Source organism: Neltuma alba, unplaced genomic scaffold (assembly GCF_004799145.2).
Source record: "Neltuma alba isolate B1F8T4 unplaced genomic scaffold, ASM479914v2 tig00004598_pilon, whole genome shotgun sequence".
In the NCBI taxonomy this organism is placed as follows: domain Eukaryota; kingdom Viridiplantae; phylum Streptophyta; class Magnoliopsida; order Fabales; family Fabaceae; genus Neltuma; species Neltuma alba.
Genome location: NW_021633781.1, coordinates 37,140 through 52,163, shown reverse-complemented (window position 1 = coordinate 52,163; position 15,024 = coordinate 37,140). Strand labels below are relative to the sequence as shown.

Genomic DNA, 15,024 nt, shown 5'->3' with positions numbered 1-15,024 from the left:
CGTTCAAGACGACAAATTTGTAGTTCTCAGGTTTAATCAATCTTCCTTTTGGGGATTTCAAAAAACGGCATCCTAACTAACGGGCCATGCAAATTTCAAGAAACAGGAGTAAGTTTTGTGATGATAGATAAGGACATTTGTGTAAATTAGATGAATGAAAACCTTCGTGGCTGGCTGGTTGCGGATGAGGGTTGGGTTCGGTAAACCCCTACCAGTGTGGTTGTTGCAGTTATTCTTCGCGCAACGCTCATCTGCTTACTCCATAACCTCCCGTGACCTCATGCTTGTGTTTGGTCAAGTGTATTTCTGGTTCTCAAATATGTTATTTTGGTGATCTACAAGGAGCAGATGTTATCTAAGCCTTTTGTACGTATATGGCAGCTCCAGGCAATTAGCGATTTTTCTTAACCACCGCACCAAATCCTCCCAACATCTTTGAAAATAAACCATGTCAAACAAACCCCCAAGCAAAGTATTAGCAAGGCATGTCTTCAATAATGGATGGAAATTAAATTTAAGAGCCCACCTGCATCAAATCATAGTACACATATAACACTACTCTAAGCATAAAGTTGGCTTTTGACCACCCAAAAAAGAAAGTAGGTAAAACCAGCTTTTCTGATTATTTCAAATTTTTAAACCCGGTTCTGGTTTAGGTCAATTTGGAGGAGTTGAAGATTTGATAACAATGCGTGCGCATAATCTCATGATCCAATTGTGACAATTGACGCTAAGTTAAACTTTTTTTGTTTTTGGGGAAAGGGGAAAGGGGAAAGGGGAGTATACACAGAAGGATCATATCCTTGAAGAGAATACCACTAATCTTGATGAAGAGCTTCATTGACAACTACAGCAGAAACAGATCGGAATCTTGTTTTGAACTATGCATATAAGAAGGCCAATGAATGCATCAATTGATATGTTAAATCTGCTTAAGATCTTGATGTTAATCTTGTAATCATGTAAATGAAAATAGATTGTGATCTATATAAATATATTTTTAAAGTTTGTAATTGAATATTTACATCTTAGTTGCAGAAGCTCTCCGTGCAACCCATGTAAGAAAAAAAACCTTTATAACATACTAACTCATGTGAATGAAAATAATATTAATATATTAACATCATTAAAAATGTATACTAATTCATTCAAATGAAAATAAGAATTAATATAATCTTTAATCCCTTGAATTTCTCCTAATTTTGATTTTGATCCTTCAAATTTCAAAATATAATTTTTAGCCCTTCTAAAGGCAAAATGATTCCAATTTTTATTGAATTATAAGGACTAATATTTTAAATAAAAAGAAATTTGAGGGACCCAAACCTATAGTTTGAAACTTGAAGGACTAAAACCAAAATAAGAACAAACTTAAAGAATTAAAATTTGTACTAACCCTGAAAATAACCAGTTTCGTTTGCTATGAGATATGTAGTGCATGCATTAAAAGATTTTAATATAAACCAAAAGGTACGAAGTACACTGTTTAGATACTACTGTTCTACCATATCACGAAACCTTTCTTTCTTTCTTCCTTCCTCATATAGCATTTCAAATTTACCGATTTACCATCTTGTCTTTGCCCCCTTTCTCCACCAGTGCAGCATAATCTAAAAACGCACGAGTGGATAGAATGCATTGGAATAGTTTCGGTGCATGTGTGTTGGCAAATATGGAAAGAAGATTATTTTGGGTGAGGACCTCATTTTGCACGGGATAGCACCAGCTAGTTTTTTCAAATAGCACCAGCTAGTTTTTTTATAATAAAAAGATCAATTGTATAAAATATTTTATGCTTTATTGAACTTCCTTCAGTTTAGAGGAGAGACTAGCGGATTTTGACAGGGTCCAGTACCCTTTCTTTTTGTATGGGTTTCGCATAGCCGTCTATTATGAATAAGGAACAGATCCATTCAGTACATAATCAGGAAACAGTAAAGGGCAATGCCCTGCACCATCCCAGGCTATCGACTACTGAACCAGGGAAATTTTTCTGCTTGTACCTCCTCAAGCAAGGTTCAGTTCCTGATTCCAAATTCAACATTGTTGGATTGTCTGACGAAATTAATACATGACCGTCCTGCCTTGCAATCAGATTTAATTCAAACAGGGGAGGAAGTATCCATGAATAAAATCTAGCCCAAGAGTTTCGAGTACAAAACTGCACCTTAGGGCACACTTATGCTGCACTTATGACAAAATGCTTGAAACATCACTTATACACATTTTACTGGTTAGATCTAAGAGCCTGTGAGTCTCTTCATCCAACGGAACATTGTCCTTCTTCATCCTTTCAGCAACAATGAGAGGCATTTTACCAGCTTTAACATAGGTTTTGAGAAGCAGATTATATATCTCAGTATTCACGTGGCCAACATCTCGGAGGGCCACCAACAATTGCTCTGCCCCTTCAACATGGGCCTCCTCCTCTAGCATCTTGAAAATCTTCCTCACTAAACTTTTATCAGGACTCCATTTTTTCACACTAGTAATGGCTTTCTTGAAATTATCCAGTACTTTTTCTGCATCATTCTTTTTCAAATACCCCCAAGTAAATAGCTCCCATGTAGTGTAGCAAGGATCTATGCCTTTTTGCACAAACTGATTGAAAAACTTGTCAGCCTTTTCCATCTGGTCTCGGTTAATGTATGAAGCAAGAAGTATATTTGAAATTCTGACATCCTTGGTCCCACTAACTGACTCCCATTCCTGATAAAGGTTCTCGGCTTCTGTAAATTCACTAAGCCTCACAAGTGATGATATCATACAAGTGTACTCAGCATCATTCATTTTGCGAAAGCATGATTTCATATTCTTCCATATACGAAGAACTTCATCCTTATTTCCCATGTTTGTGTGCAAGCTAAGGAGTGAAGGATATGCAACTCGAGTTTTCCTTGAGATTCTGCCCTCCATCTCTCTCAAAGTAGATGCTGCTTTTTCAGGCAGCGCATTTTTAATGTATAAATTGGTTAATGTGCTATATGTAACCCAGTCTGGATCTAATTTTGCCTTCTTGAGCTCAAGGAAAACTCTTTCAGCAGCTTCAACATCTTCCTGTGAAGCACAAACAGTTAACCACAAATTAAAAGTTACAACATCCGGTGATATGTTCTTCTTTAGCTCCTGAATGGTTTCATGAAACTTTTCAAATTTCCCATTCGACATGTAGAGAGATAGCATATGGTTATAAGGAAGAGGATTTTTCAAGAGACCACATTCTGACATTTTCAACATGAGAGCTTCAGCTTTATCAGTCATATCGTTTTGGACATAGACATGAAGGAGAGCAGAACAGGTTGGTTGACCTCTGATCCGATCAGGAAGATCTTCAAAGAATTTTTCAGCACTGCTTAAACCACGAACTTTTGCTATCAAGTCCAAGTGGACGGCATAGTCCCCAGGCAGTAGCTTAATGTCTGGCTGTAAGGTCATCCACTCACAGATCTGCATTTGAAAAATGCAGAATTATGGTCAAGCTATACAGATAGGCTGCCAGTGAAGAGATTGCCAGTTATCCCACCATTTAATTTCATAAAACACATGCATATCAGAAATAATTATAAAATTGTTTCAACAAAATCTATCTCATCTCTTCCTTAAACTTTCAAAGAGAGATAGGCACAACTAGCTGGTGCGAATAAAAATCCCAAATATGAAACTCCTGGCATGCATTACAAACAGCTAAAAACCTTGATATGCATGAGTTTTTTTCTGCGTAATTTTCCATGCCCTAATTACAAGAGGGGAAAACTTGAGAATTCCCACTAATCATTTTCACAAGCCGAGTTTCAAAGGTATGCGAATGATGAACTTAATGCTGACCCCTTCTCACAAGTTCTGTCCATTCTTGCGAACGAACGCCAACAATTATTCCTCCGGTCCTAAATGTAACCCTCATACTTATACCAGTGTGGTGTAAGGACCTTATATTTAAGCTGGTATAAGGGTCTTGTACTTAGGACCAGAAGAGTATATCTTAACAATTCATGTGAAGTTAAGAATTCTAATCACGTTAGCGAGGCAGGATATTAGAATCAAATTGCGCAGAAACTAACGCAGGTCGTAAATTCCCCTACATAACGGACTCCATCATAATGAATACCTGTTTTAAACACTGTGCACACCAGAATAGCGAGTAGAACGTAACTCTGATCCAAGCATTAGAGAGCTGACCCGGGAATTATAACGGTGGACATGTAGAAAACAAACTGAAGAGAAATGACTAAAACCAACCTCGAGAGCGTGTTTGTATCGCTTGAGCTTACGGAGCTCACGAACGATACGATTGAGCTCGTATTTGCGTGCCGTGTTGCCTTCTTCTTTCCATTTATTGATGGCAATGACGGCACTGCGTTTTGGGTAGACAAGGCTCAGAAGCCTTCGACCCAGCGTGTCTCCGCCTCGGGGGGAGGTGGGGATAGCGGCGGTGGAGGTTTGCGCCGACGTCTCAACCGTCGCCTTGATTGAGAAATGGCGCACAACTGATAGACATGTTTGGTATGAACGGAGTAACATTTCCCTTTTATTCAACGGCACGACTGATGAACGGTGAAACAAGCGAAATGAATACCCTCCAGCTCCTGCCCGTATGCTTTGAACCGGCCGTGCGGGTATCGGTCGCCGATGAAACCCTGTGCAGAAGGCTCCTCCTTGCGATGGAAAACCCCTCTTAAACCCTAAAATTGTTTCTCTACATTTCCTCCTTCGTTGGGTGCGCGTATCTGTGCGTTGTCTGATGTCAATTAGAATTTCCCCCCCTTATTATCAAAATTTAATACTACCTTTGTTTACCAAAAAAATTTAATACTGCCTCGGTTCTTAAAGTTAGTTTGTAGTTTAAATTAGATCTCATAGTATTAAATTATTAATGTAAGATCAACAAATGATAATAACCTCATCTCTCAAATCCAAACAATATTTTTTTGCCATCCAAGCAGTATTAATATTTAAGAACCTAATTGCGTAATATTTTCCCCTTTTTTGCCTTCGCGTAATACTTTCCAAAAATTTGATAATGTGTAATTAAAATAAGCAATAGCTTAAATGATTTTTCAATATTTGAATTTATATAATACCTTCTTTTGGTATGAGATTTTATACTCTGGCCCTACTTATATAGTAAAGGAGAAAGTATTTTTCTTAATCTTATTTATAAATCATTTTATTTAATTTTTATCATAAATATACTATTTTATTTATTATTTATTATAATATAGATAATTTTTTTAAAGTATATATATTAAATAAGAATAAAATTAAAAAGCTACTGTGTGTTTTAAAAGAAAATTAGTATAGTTTAAAATTTTTCTATTAATCTATATATAACATGCTAATAGGATCATATGAGTGTAATACAAAAAATGGTACATTTTAAATAACATATATCCCTCGTAACACGAAAATAATATCCCGGGAACATGCATTCTCTATGGACGACGGATCAAATGAAGCGATAATTTATTACAAAGTTGAGATTTTTTTTTTTTAACAGCAGAGATATTTAATTGAATTCAGATAAAATTTTTACAAAATAATAAAACAGAACTAATTAATGTTCAAAATTCTTCCATTGAAAAAATATCCGATGATGAAGCCAGTGAAAACTTTATTTTTGTGTGTGCTAAAACTAAGAAATTCAACTATAATCGAATAAAATTAAGAACAGGTTGACTAAAAAAAAAAAAAAATCCCTCAGAGAACTGATATATACAAAGCCGCTTGAAATTTGTTTCACAAGCCATGTACAACATTTTTTCAGCGAATGCAATGACTATTTTTTTATCTGTGCGCAATATACTTTCAATTACTTGCAATATGAAAAATATTTATACATAACTAAAAGCATGTTACACACTTAAAAAACAGTTTCACCATGTGATTCCTTACATATACTTCTATCCAATTAATGTTTTAATCAGAAACTCTTGACCAATTTTTCCTAAAATTTATACAAATAAAGAGAAGATAGCTGGTTAAAATTCGAAATTAATCAATTGCAAAATAAATTTTATGAAAATGGTAAGATATCTATTTTTCGGCCAATCTTTTCCCTACAACACAGGGCATGCAACACAGATTTTAAAAATATAACGGACATTGTAACTAGAATGGAGAAATTTTCTCGGCTTGATTCTATAGAGTCAATTTCTGACAAGCTTGATTAGAATAAAAAATGGTGAGGCCTAAAAAACATTCGTATATGAAAATAAATGCCAAAAATATATTACTTCCAATATCAAATATAAGAGCTAATTAGATATTCTATTTTGTTATAAATATAAGATTATATTCTGCTTTATTTTCTATATTTATTTATTTTCTTTAAAATAGTATTTATGGTGACTGTACATATTAAATAATTTTTATTATAATACATGTGATTAATAAGGATATTTTAAAAAAGATAACACCCATTTAATTTTTTAATATTTATAAATTAATTTTCTAATCTTTATATTAAGAACTAAAAGTTGCATATGTGGTCTTTTATTTCTATATCAAATTTCATTTTAATCTTTTAAATTTACGAAGTATATTTTTAGTCCTGCTTCCGACATGCTTCTAGTTTGTTAAGCAATGTTATGCTAATTAGCATCTGATAACACTGCAATAAAACCATACTCCTCTTTTGCCTATGAATCTTAAAACCCACATGCGGCGCACATTGTTGAAATTGGAAATGTTCATATCCACAGACTTGATTCCTTCTTTTCCGTTTTAATAAATTGGAAGAGTTTCTTGGGTGGTTATTTTTGCAGCGGATGTCTTGTTCTGTTATTTTTGTGCTTGGCGTCACGTGTTTATGTTGTAGGTTGAGAAGAAGCACTCATTTTCGTCCAAGCCATCAATTGAACAACTTGTACTCTTCGTTCGAAGTTGCTGAGATCCGTCTGCCTTGAATCCATTCTTATCCGATGACCATCCTTTTCACTACAAATTAGATTTTATGTTTATAATGGAGGTATTGTGATGCCTTTTCCTATCTTTTGTCTCTCATTGTAAAATTTATTCAATTTATATTAAAAATAGATCCAATATTTTATAAATATATTATTAAAATTTTATACTCCTCCGGTCCTTATTATAAGACCCAATTTGACTTTTTATTTGGTCCTAATTATAAGACCCAATCCATTTTTTCTCTTATATTTATGCATTTTTTTCCAAGATAATCCTTCTAATAATGATAGTTTTAGCCAATATACTTAATTAGCAAGGATATTTTAGGAATAACAACACTTATTTATTATAAATAACCAACTTAACTTACTTCCTTAATCTCCTCAAATAAGTCAATTGGGTCTTATAATTAGGACCGGAGGAGTATTTTGAAATGCAATACAGTAAGCCAGTCTAATTTAATTGTATTTCAGATATTGAAACTACACTAAAATTAAAAGTATCCCCCTTTTCACCGGAAAACATAAAAGTATGCCCTTCAATTTCCGAGAAACAAATTGTCAGTCACTGAACTGAACAGGGGATTCTGGTTTTTTCCCCCTAAAAAAACAAAAAACAGTGAACGGGTTTTCGGACCCTGAATGAGGTGGAATGACGAGCTATAAAAATTTCACGCCTTCGTGGGGTTTTGATTCAACGCAAAAGATGGACCTCTAAAAATTCAAGAAAAAATTTGGCTGTGTTTCATAAGGAACGAAGCGGGACCAGGACGGAGCAATCCCGCCGGATTGCCGAATTGCACCCATTTTAGTGCTGCCTTCGCTGCTCCTACCGCCACTGCTTCCTTCATTCACTTCGCATCAATGGCGGTTCACTCCTCCTTCGCCGGTCCTTCCGGCGTTCGAGTCGCCGTCATCGGTGACCGAGGTACCGGCAAATCTAGTTTGATAGCTGCTGCGGCTTCTGAGTCCTTCCCCGACGCCGTCCCCCCCGTCCTTCCCCCCACGCTGCTGCCTGATGACTGGTTCCCGGATCATCTTCCGCTTACCATCATTGACACATCTTCCAGGTCCGTCGCAGAGAGCTCTTGTTTAAGCGCCAAGAAATATGTGTTCCCCCTCCCTCTAATGGCAGGAACCCTTTATATGTCTGTGTATATATATCTGTCTTATACCTGTTGTTAAGCAATAATAAAACAAATGTCATGCATTCATCATAATGACCATCGTTATTCTTTTCAAACCTGATTAAATTTGGTTTCCTGTGTTCTTTACAATTTTTAGGAGATTTTAGTTTATTTCTAGTTATCGAGTGTTAATATTTGCTTTGGAAAAAGTAATAGCCCGATCATTCCTCAATCTAATTAGAGCATTATTTTTCTTTTAGCTTGGAAAAACGGGGCAAGCGCAATGAAGAACTGAAACGAGCTGATGTAGTGGTTTTGACATATGCTTGTGATGAACCGACGACCATTACTCGTCTTAGCACTTACTGGCTTCCTGAACTGGAGGAGTTGGAGGTCTGTACTGTCATTTCTAATGAAAAATTAAGGATTAATGTCAAGCAAATAATCATTTCTTCTTTTTGACTGTGCAGGTAAAGGCACCTGTAGTTGTGGTTGGCTGCAAGCTAGATCTGCAGGACGAGAATCAGCAAATACACTTAGAGGATCTCATGACGCAGCTCCTACAACAGTATGGTGAAATTGTTACCTGTATGGAATGCTCAGCAGCTACACTATATCAGGTATGTTGTCTAACCCGGTGATTCTTGCTTGACAGTTCTCACTTTTGTTTGACATAGCAGTCAAAACGCTTTAAGTTAGTCATTTGGCGTTTCATTAATGAAAAAAGAGAGATGAAAATCGCATTATTGGATCACTCTATTAGTTTAGTGTTTTTGCATTGGAAAGATCAGTCAATCGCATGGCTGATCATCACAATAATTTCTTATAGTAGTTAAGCAAGTTTCTTATCATTTTTTATATGTCAGAATACAAATCTATGCTTTACAGAAGGCGAATACTATGCCTAGTCATTCATGGGCATCGCCATGGGATGTTGAATCCTTCATTTAAATGCTTTTTTTTTTGAGGGGGGGGTGGTTAATATCTTATTTCCAGCATTCACCTTATACAAGAAGCATGGGACATTGAAAAATGTTAAATCATTTTGCTTGTTTTCCTCTGCAAGTATAACAATGTGAAATTCATGCTTGTCATCATTAAATATATATTGTCTTGATGATGTTGAATTTATGTTTGGCTTCCTCTATGCAAAAGTGAAGCTCTCCATAATTACAAACTAAGTTTACCTGTCTTCAGGTCCCTGAGGTGTTTTATTTTGCTCAAAAAGCAGTAGTTCATCCAGTGGATCCATTGTTTGATCATGAGAGGCATGCTTTAACAGATAGATGTTTAAGGGCACTGAGGAGAATTTTTGTTCTCTGTGATAGAGACATGGATGACGCCCTCAATGATGCAGAGCTAAATGGATTTCAGGTTTTTGATGGCCTTTATTTATTTTGAATAATAAGTTTTTGTTTCCTTTATGTAACCTCCTGTATTTCAAGAATACTGAAAATCTATAGTTGTAAATATTTCAACAGGTTATATGTTTTGACACACAGTTGCAGCCATCTGAAATAACGGAAGTGAGAACACTTATTCAGCAGCAAGCACCTGAGGGAATCAACCAGCATGGTCTTAGTTTTCCAGGCTTTGTTTATATCCACAATATGTTCCTGAAGAAAGGACGTCCTGAGACAATTTGGGCAGTTCTAAGAAAATTTGGATATAATAATGATTTGAAACTCCGAGATGATTTTCTTCCAGTTCCATCTCACTATGCCTCTGATCAGGTCCCTTTTTTTTTTTCCTGAAAAAAAAAAGTTTGATCATTTTGAGATTCCACTTTGATTGACTTTGTTTGATTTAAATGGAAGAGGTTAGACTGCTGGCACTGCTACTGGTTGTTATTAGTATATTCAATTTGTGTTAGCAATATTCCAGTATGCTTGAAATTAATGACCTGGGAACACTAGAACGTTTCTCTTGGTTCATGCTAGTGTATATTAATTGTTAACCATCAGATTCCGTGGGTTTGGTGAGTGCCTAAATTTAAAAGCATATATGGATGTCTGCAAAAGATTTATTGCGAACTTCTTGGGTAGCATGGATTGGTGATTCGGAAAGATAAAAAAAGAATTATATCTAATCCTACAGCTGACACTTAGTATTGCATGGTATTTATTGTCAGGTTTTTTCCATTAGCCTTGACGTTTTGTACGAATTTCATAATTTGAATCCCACTTAATTAGCAACTAGTACTTGGTAGGGTTCATTATATATTATTTCCTTTTGTTCATGAATGAATTGAAGAAGGGGATGTGTTATTTGATGGTGTTGGTTTTGCAAAGCATGATTGTTGAATTAGATAATTGTGCACTACATTTTCCTTGTTTATAGGCCATTGTGTTGTAGATAAGCTGTTTGCAAAGTTGTTCCAGAGAATCATAACCCTAATTTATGTCATGTATGATATGTAAGTAATTACTTTTTTGACACCATATTACAGAGAGTGGAGCTGACGAGTGAAGCTGTAGAATTTCTGAATGGTATCTTCCGACTGTTAGATACAGATAGAGTATGTAAAAGCATTTTGAATATCACGTCACAATTGCTGCGTTTTGCTATTGCTATCTTCTTCCCTCTTTTTCAGGCAGTATTTCATGTCTAATATGCTTCTCTAATCTTTGCTTTGGAATTTTGATGTTTTCCAGGACCGAGCCCTGCAACCTGCAGAGCTTGACAAGCTCTTTTCTACTGCCCCAGAAAGGTCAACCTTTTTATACTCGTTTTATTTTTTGTGACAGTATGCATATTGCATTCGTGTTATCTTCTCAGTGAACTTGCTGTCTGACTGAGGATCAAGTAATCTAGAATTGGTTGGCTGTTAGTAATAGCTGCTTTTGCTGTAGTAGGAGAACTTAAAGATAAATCCCAGGTTCAAAACTCGGGAAGAGAACTGTCCTTGTGAGATTCTATTTTTGCTTACTGAATATTAGAGGTCTTTCATTCCTGTAAATATTTCAGGTCAAATCACATGAAGCTTGCTTCTTCTACTTTTTAGTGCTAAGCCCTTCATATTTGCCGAATCTGCATTCACAAAGAGAGATTGATTGGAATTGGCTTAGTGTATGAGGGGAAAATAGATTACTGCAATCTGAATCACAAGACACAGTTGCTAAACTTTTGAGAGGTTGGCTCTCTTCATCATGACCTAACCCAAACTTTTCTTCGTTGCCTTTCATACCCTCTCATCTTCTCCTTTAATACACCCACTCACGACTTTTTATTTGCTCCTTTCTACCCTTCATCATTGCTCCATTCTTTTTCTCCTTTACTATCTGTCTTACTCTTATCCGATCTCCAACCTCAATGGACTGTCCTAGACCAGTAGCTCCCCGTTTCTTCCTTTTTGCCAACCCTCTATGTCCCTTTCTGTGTGTCATGGTGGTAGCAGGGGGTTGGGTCTTATCAGAAGCGTTTATCATATAAATACCAATTAGGAAAATATTAGTCTGGTCAATGTTCAAATTATAGTGATACTGAGATTAAGGGCTTCTAGTTGCCAACTACTCCCTCCGTTCCTTATTATAAGAGACATTGAATGCTTATGACATGTTTCTATATATAAGAGACACTTAAAAGTTATCTCCATTTTTTTGTGTTGATTTCCTATTTTACCCATATTTATTGTTTCCAACTCACACTCTCTTTCCTTCCTACTTCTCTTTCTTTGAATAATTTACCATTGTTCTCTCTCATGCTCTCTCTCCTTATTAATGAGGGCCTTTTTGGAAAAAAAAATTATACCTTTTACATATTAATTGTTCTTAACTAATTTTAACTGTTTTTTTTATCAACGTAATTCGATTATTCGTCTTTTATAATAAGGAACGGAGGGAGTATTGTTTTAAAGGGTGGAATAGGACGACTAGTACCATTGAAAGGCTTGGTATGGATACTGATTGGATGTATCAATGAGAATAGCAAGGGAATGCTTTAAATTAATCCGGAAAGGGAGAAAATGTTGATAATCAACATATCAGCTTATCATAGAAAATCTAAAGCAAGTCACTCTTATTTATAATCGATAAATAATATGATTTATTTCAGTTTCCATGTAATACGCGCAAAATTTTGTATAAAAGAAAAAATTAATACACACAGAAATGTGTCTAGTTTCTCTCTATTTGTTTTTTCCCCTCTTGGGCTTCTATGATTCAGTGCACATTTGCCTTTATTGCAATCAATAATTTTCTATCATATGGTTTTGAATATATTGAATTGGCCATTTAGACACGAGTTTAAAAAAAGACACGTTTCCATTAGCCTATATGCAGAATGTTACCTTGAGAGAATTGGTCCATTAGAAATGATGAGGTGAAACGGATCTTGCGATATTAATTTCCTTACTGTTGTCAATGTTCTGAGGTGATATTTGCTTTGTAAATTGTTTACCTTATTTTTATATTGTGATGCCTCATATGGTCCTATATCTGTGCCTTAATTTTTCTCATTGACATTCTATAGTTTTGATGCTGTATTTGAATTCCAGTCCATGGAGTGATGATCCATATAAGGATGCTGTTGAGAGAACTGATGCAGGCTACATGACTCTTGGTGGATTTCTGTCTCAGGTGTGATAACGTCCTTTGACTTTTATATTCTTCAACCTGCCATTTTTGTTTCTCTTATTCCTAACCATCAGTACTGTGTTAATGTTCTATTGCTATCATAGTTATCAAAATATACACGGTTGTATTGTTTGTGTGTGACTTTCAAATTATGTGGTCATCTGATGAGCTAGCCAGAAACTTATTGGTGAGAAGCCTTGTGCCCAGTCAATTACCCTGAAGATGTCATTGCATTATGATTTCTTCCTTTAACTACCTTTTCTATCCTTACTCATCTTTTGAAGGGGACTGGATGCTGTGTTGTTGTTGTTTCTAGTTGGGACCACCAACTTTGTTCATTTATATTGTTCAATATCTGCAGTACATTGTTGAAGATTTGTGCTACTTTGCATCATTTCTTTCCATTTAGTTAGAGAAATGAGTTATTCATTGATTTAGCTGCTAAATCTGCAGTGGGCTCTCATGACATTACTTGATCCTCGATCCTGCCTGGCTAATTTGATTTACATTGGATATAGCGGCAATCCTGCTGCTGCACTCCGTGTTACTCGTAGGAGATCAGTAGACCGTAAGAAACAAAAAACTGAAAGAAATGTGTTCCAGTGCTATGTCTTTGGTTCTAAAAATGCTGGGAAATCTACTTTATTATATTCATTTTTGAGAAGGTGTTGCTCCTGAACCAATCACCATATCTTTGTATAATTTAGTTCATTATACTTGATCTTTCATTTTGTAAAATTTAGTCCATAAATACAGTTCATGTGCCGATTTTTATTCTGAGCAACCTTTGATTCCTTTCACTTGTTGCTCATTCCTTTCGCAGGCCTTTCTCTGATAAATATACTCCAACAACGGTCGGGCAATATGCTGCAAATAGTGTTGAATTAATTGGGGTGAGTATTATGATGCGAAAATGTGATTGTGCCCTAAAGGCTTATATTATCTTGTCTTCTCTCTCAGTTTTTTTTTTTTTTTTTTCAATTTAATATACTCCATTATTGCTGATGAAAATAACAAGTCGAGTTGGGAAGTCCTGGGGGAAGAAGTGCCCGACATGCAGGATCTAACTGCTTATTATCATGATGTTCAATGCATAGGGCACTAGAAAAACTCTTATTTTGTGCGAGATACCTGAGGACGAAGTAAAGAAATTTTTGTCAAATCGAGACTGTTTGGCAGCATGTGATGTTGCTGTTTTCGTATATGACGGGTATGGTTCTTTTCTTCCACCATATGTTCATAACTTCGTAGTGTTTGGGGCACTTAAAATAAATTTTATTAGTCTTTTCTCCTTTCAAGTCTCTAATCTCTTTTACGCGCTGTTTGGATTTATATTTTACTGTATTTCATTGTTGAACTCTCCAAATTTTCTGCTGCTTGATAAAATATTTTGCATTATGTGGTTAACAATTCATGAACTAGATTTTCGACCCAACCTTTTAAAAATAAGAAAAATAAAAAACCATCTTTAGTTGCGAGTTTTATTTTTTGACAAGGCTATATTCTTAACTAAGACTATATGCGAAATTGTTTCTCACATGATATCACCATTAGAACCAGATTTTGAGGCTGTACTCCATGCATTTTCTTCTTGGCCCTTGGTGGGTTAAAATTTCTCGATTGAAAAATCTGGTCTTACCTTATATGCATCTGCATAGACTTGTAGTGTAAGTATCTTCTGCATTTTGTCCTGTGCTGTGGTTCAAGATCGTCGTTCTATATTCTGTAGTTCAGATGAACATTCGTGGAAAAGAGCCAGGGAATTGCTCGAGGAAGTTTCTAGACAAGGAGAATTAACTGGTCACAGAGTTCCTTGCCTTCTCATTGCTGCTAAGGATGACTTAACTCCATACCCAAGGGCAGTACAAGATTCAGTTAAGGTGTGCATTTTCTGCTAATGGGTACTTTATCCTTGTACAAGTTTTTTGGGTAGTGTATGATTTCTTTGCTATTCCCGCGAGCTCAGGATCTTATCATCTATTATTCGTATGTTATTTAGGTTCCTGAGGAATTGGGTATAGAGGCGCCCATTCACGTAAGCATGAAATTAGGTGAATCAAGTAATGTGTACGATAAGATTGTTAGTGCTGCAGAACACCCTCATTTGAATATTCCTGAAACCGATATTGGGGGGAAGAGAAGGCTGTATCATCAGCTTCTTCATCACTCTCTTATATTTGCCTCAGGTGCGCTTTGTTTAGCTACCTCCTAATGAAACTTTACCGCTAATATACACATTCATTTTTGCCTGTCGTCTAAACTTTTTTCTATCGTGAATGTACAGTGGGGGCTGCTATGGCGGTTGTCGGCTTAGCAGCTTTTCGTGGATATGCCATAAAGAAAAATTCTGCTTAGGGTCACCACTTTCCTGAGGACTTCTCTCTCACTCTCTCTCTCTCTCTCTCTCTCTATATATATATA

At 35.8% G+C, this 15,024-nt stretch overlaps 2 protein-coding genes and 1 long non-coding RNA gene across 5 annotated transcripts; 1 reads left to right on the top strand and 2 right to left on the bottom strand.

Annotated features, from left to right (window-relative positions):
* Positions 1-822: 822 nt before the first annotated feature.
* LOC114745303 (uncharacterized) lies at positions 823-11,464 on the bottom strand. The gene is made up of 3 exons (XR_003740188.1): positions 11,189-11,464; positions 10,125-10,126; positions 823-835 (listed from the first exon to the last, which is right to left on the bottom strand). It is a non-coding gene; the product is annotated as an uncharacterized LOC114745303 (long non-coding RNA).
* LOC114745301 (pentatricopeptide repeat-containing protein At4g02820, mitochondrial) lies at positions 1,862-4,702 on the bottom strand. Of its 2 annotated transcripts, none has more exons than XM_028933456.1 (2): positions 4,237-4,702; positions 1,862-3,447 (listed from the first exon to the last, which is right to left on the bottom strand). In XM_028933456.1, the coding sequence occupies exons 1-2, from the start codon at positions 4,516-4,518 to the stop codon at positions 2,191-2,193; spliced, it is 1,539 nt and encodes a 512-aa protein (XP_028789289.1). In that variant the 5' UTR covers positions 4,519-4,702; the 3' UTR covers positions 1,862-2,190. The 2 variants fall into 2 exon arrangements, with proteins under 2 accessions (XP_028789289.1, XP_028789290.1); XM_028933457.1 differs by lacking the exon at positions 4,237-4,702 and adding an exon at positions 4,106-4,211.
* Positions 7,643-15,024, top strand: LOC114745300 (mitochondrial Rho GTPase 2-like). Of its 2 annotated transcripts, XM_028933454.1 has the most exons (14): positions 7,643-7,972; positions 8,290-8,422; positions 8,500-8,649; positions 9,227-9,403; positions 9,511-9,762; positions 10,479-10,547; positions 10,684-10,739; positions 12,525-12,606; positions 13,057-13,268; positions 13,427-13,496; positions 13,701-13,813; positions 14,333-14,483; positions 14,603-14,789; positions 14,888-15,024. In XM_028933454.1, exons 1-14 carry the CDS (start codon positions 7,767-7,769, stop codon positions 14,956-14,958), a joined length of 1,929 nt encoding a protein of 642 aa, XP_028789287.1. In that variant the 5' UTR covers positions 7,643-7,766; the 3' UTR covers positions 14,959-15,024. The 2 variants fall into 2 exon arrangements, with proteins under 2 accessions (XP_028789287.1, XP_028789288.1); XM_028933455.1 differs by lacking the exons at positions 14,603-14,789; positions 14,888-15,024 and having other exon boundaries at positions 14,338-14,406.

Coding starts and splice junctions, on each gene's coding strand:
- LOC114745301 (XM_028933456.1), bottom strand. CDS start 4,518: ATGTTACTCCGTTCATACCAAACATGTCTATCAGTTGTGCGCCATTTC. Junction 3,448..4,236: donor GATACAAACACGCTCTCGAG/GTTGGTTTTAGT, acceptor TTTCAAATGCAG/ATCTGTGAGTGGATGACCTT.
- LOC114745300 (XM_028933454.1), top strand. CDS start 7,767: ATGGCGGTTCACTCCTCCTTCGCCGGTCCTTCCGGCGTTCGAGTCGCC. Junction 8,650..9,226: donor CAGCAGCTACACTATATCAG/GTATGTTGTCTA, acceptor ACCTGTCTTCAG/GTCCCTGAGGTGTTTTATTT. Junction 13,497..13,700: donor ATAGTGTTGAATTAATTGGG/GTGAGTATTATG, acceptor TTCAATGCATAG/GGCACTAGAAAAACTCTTAT.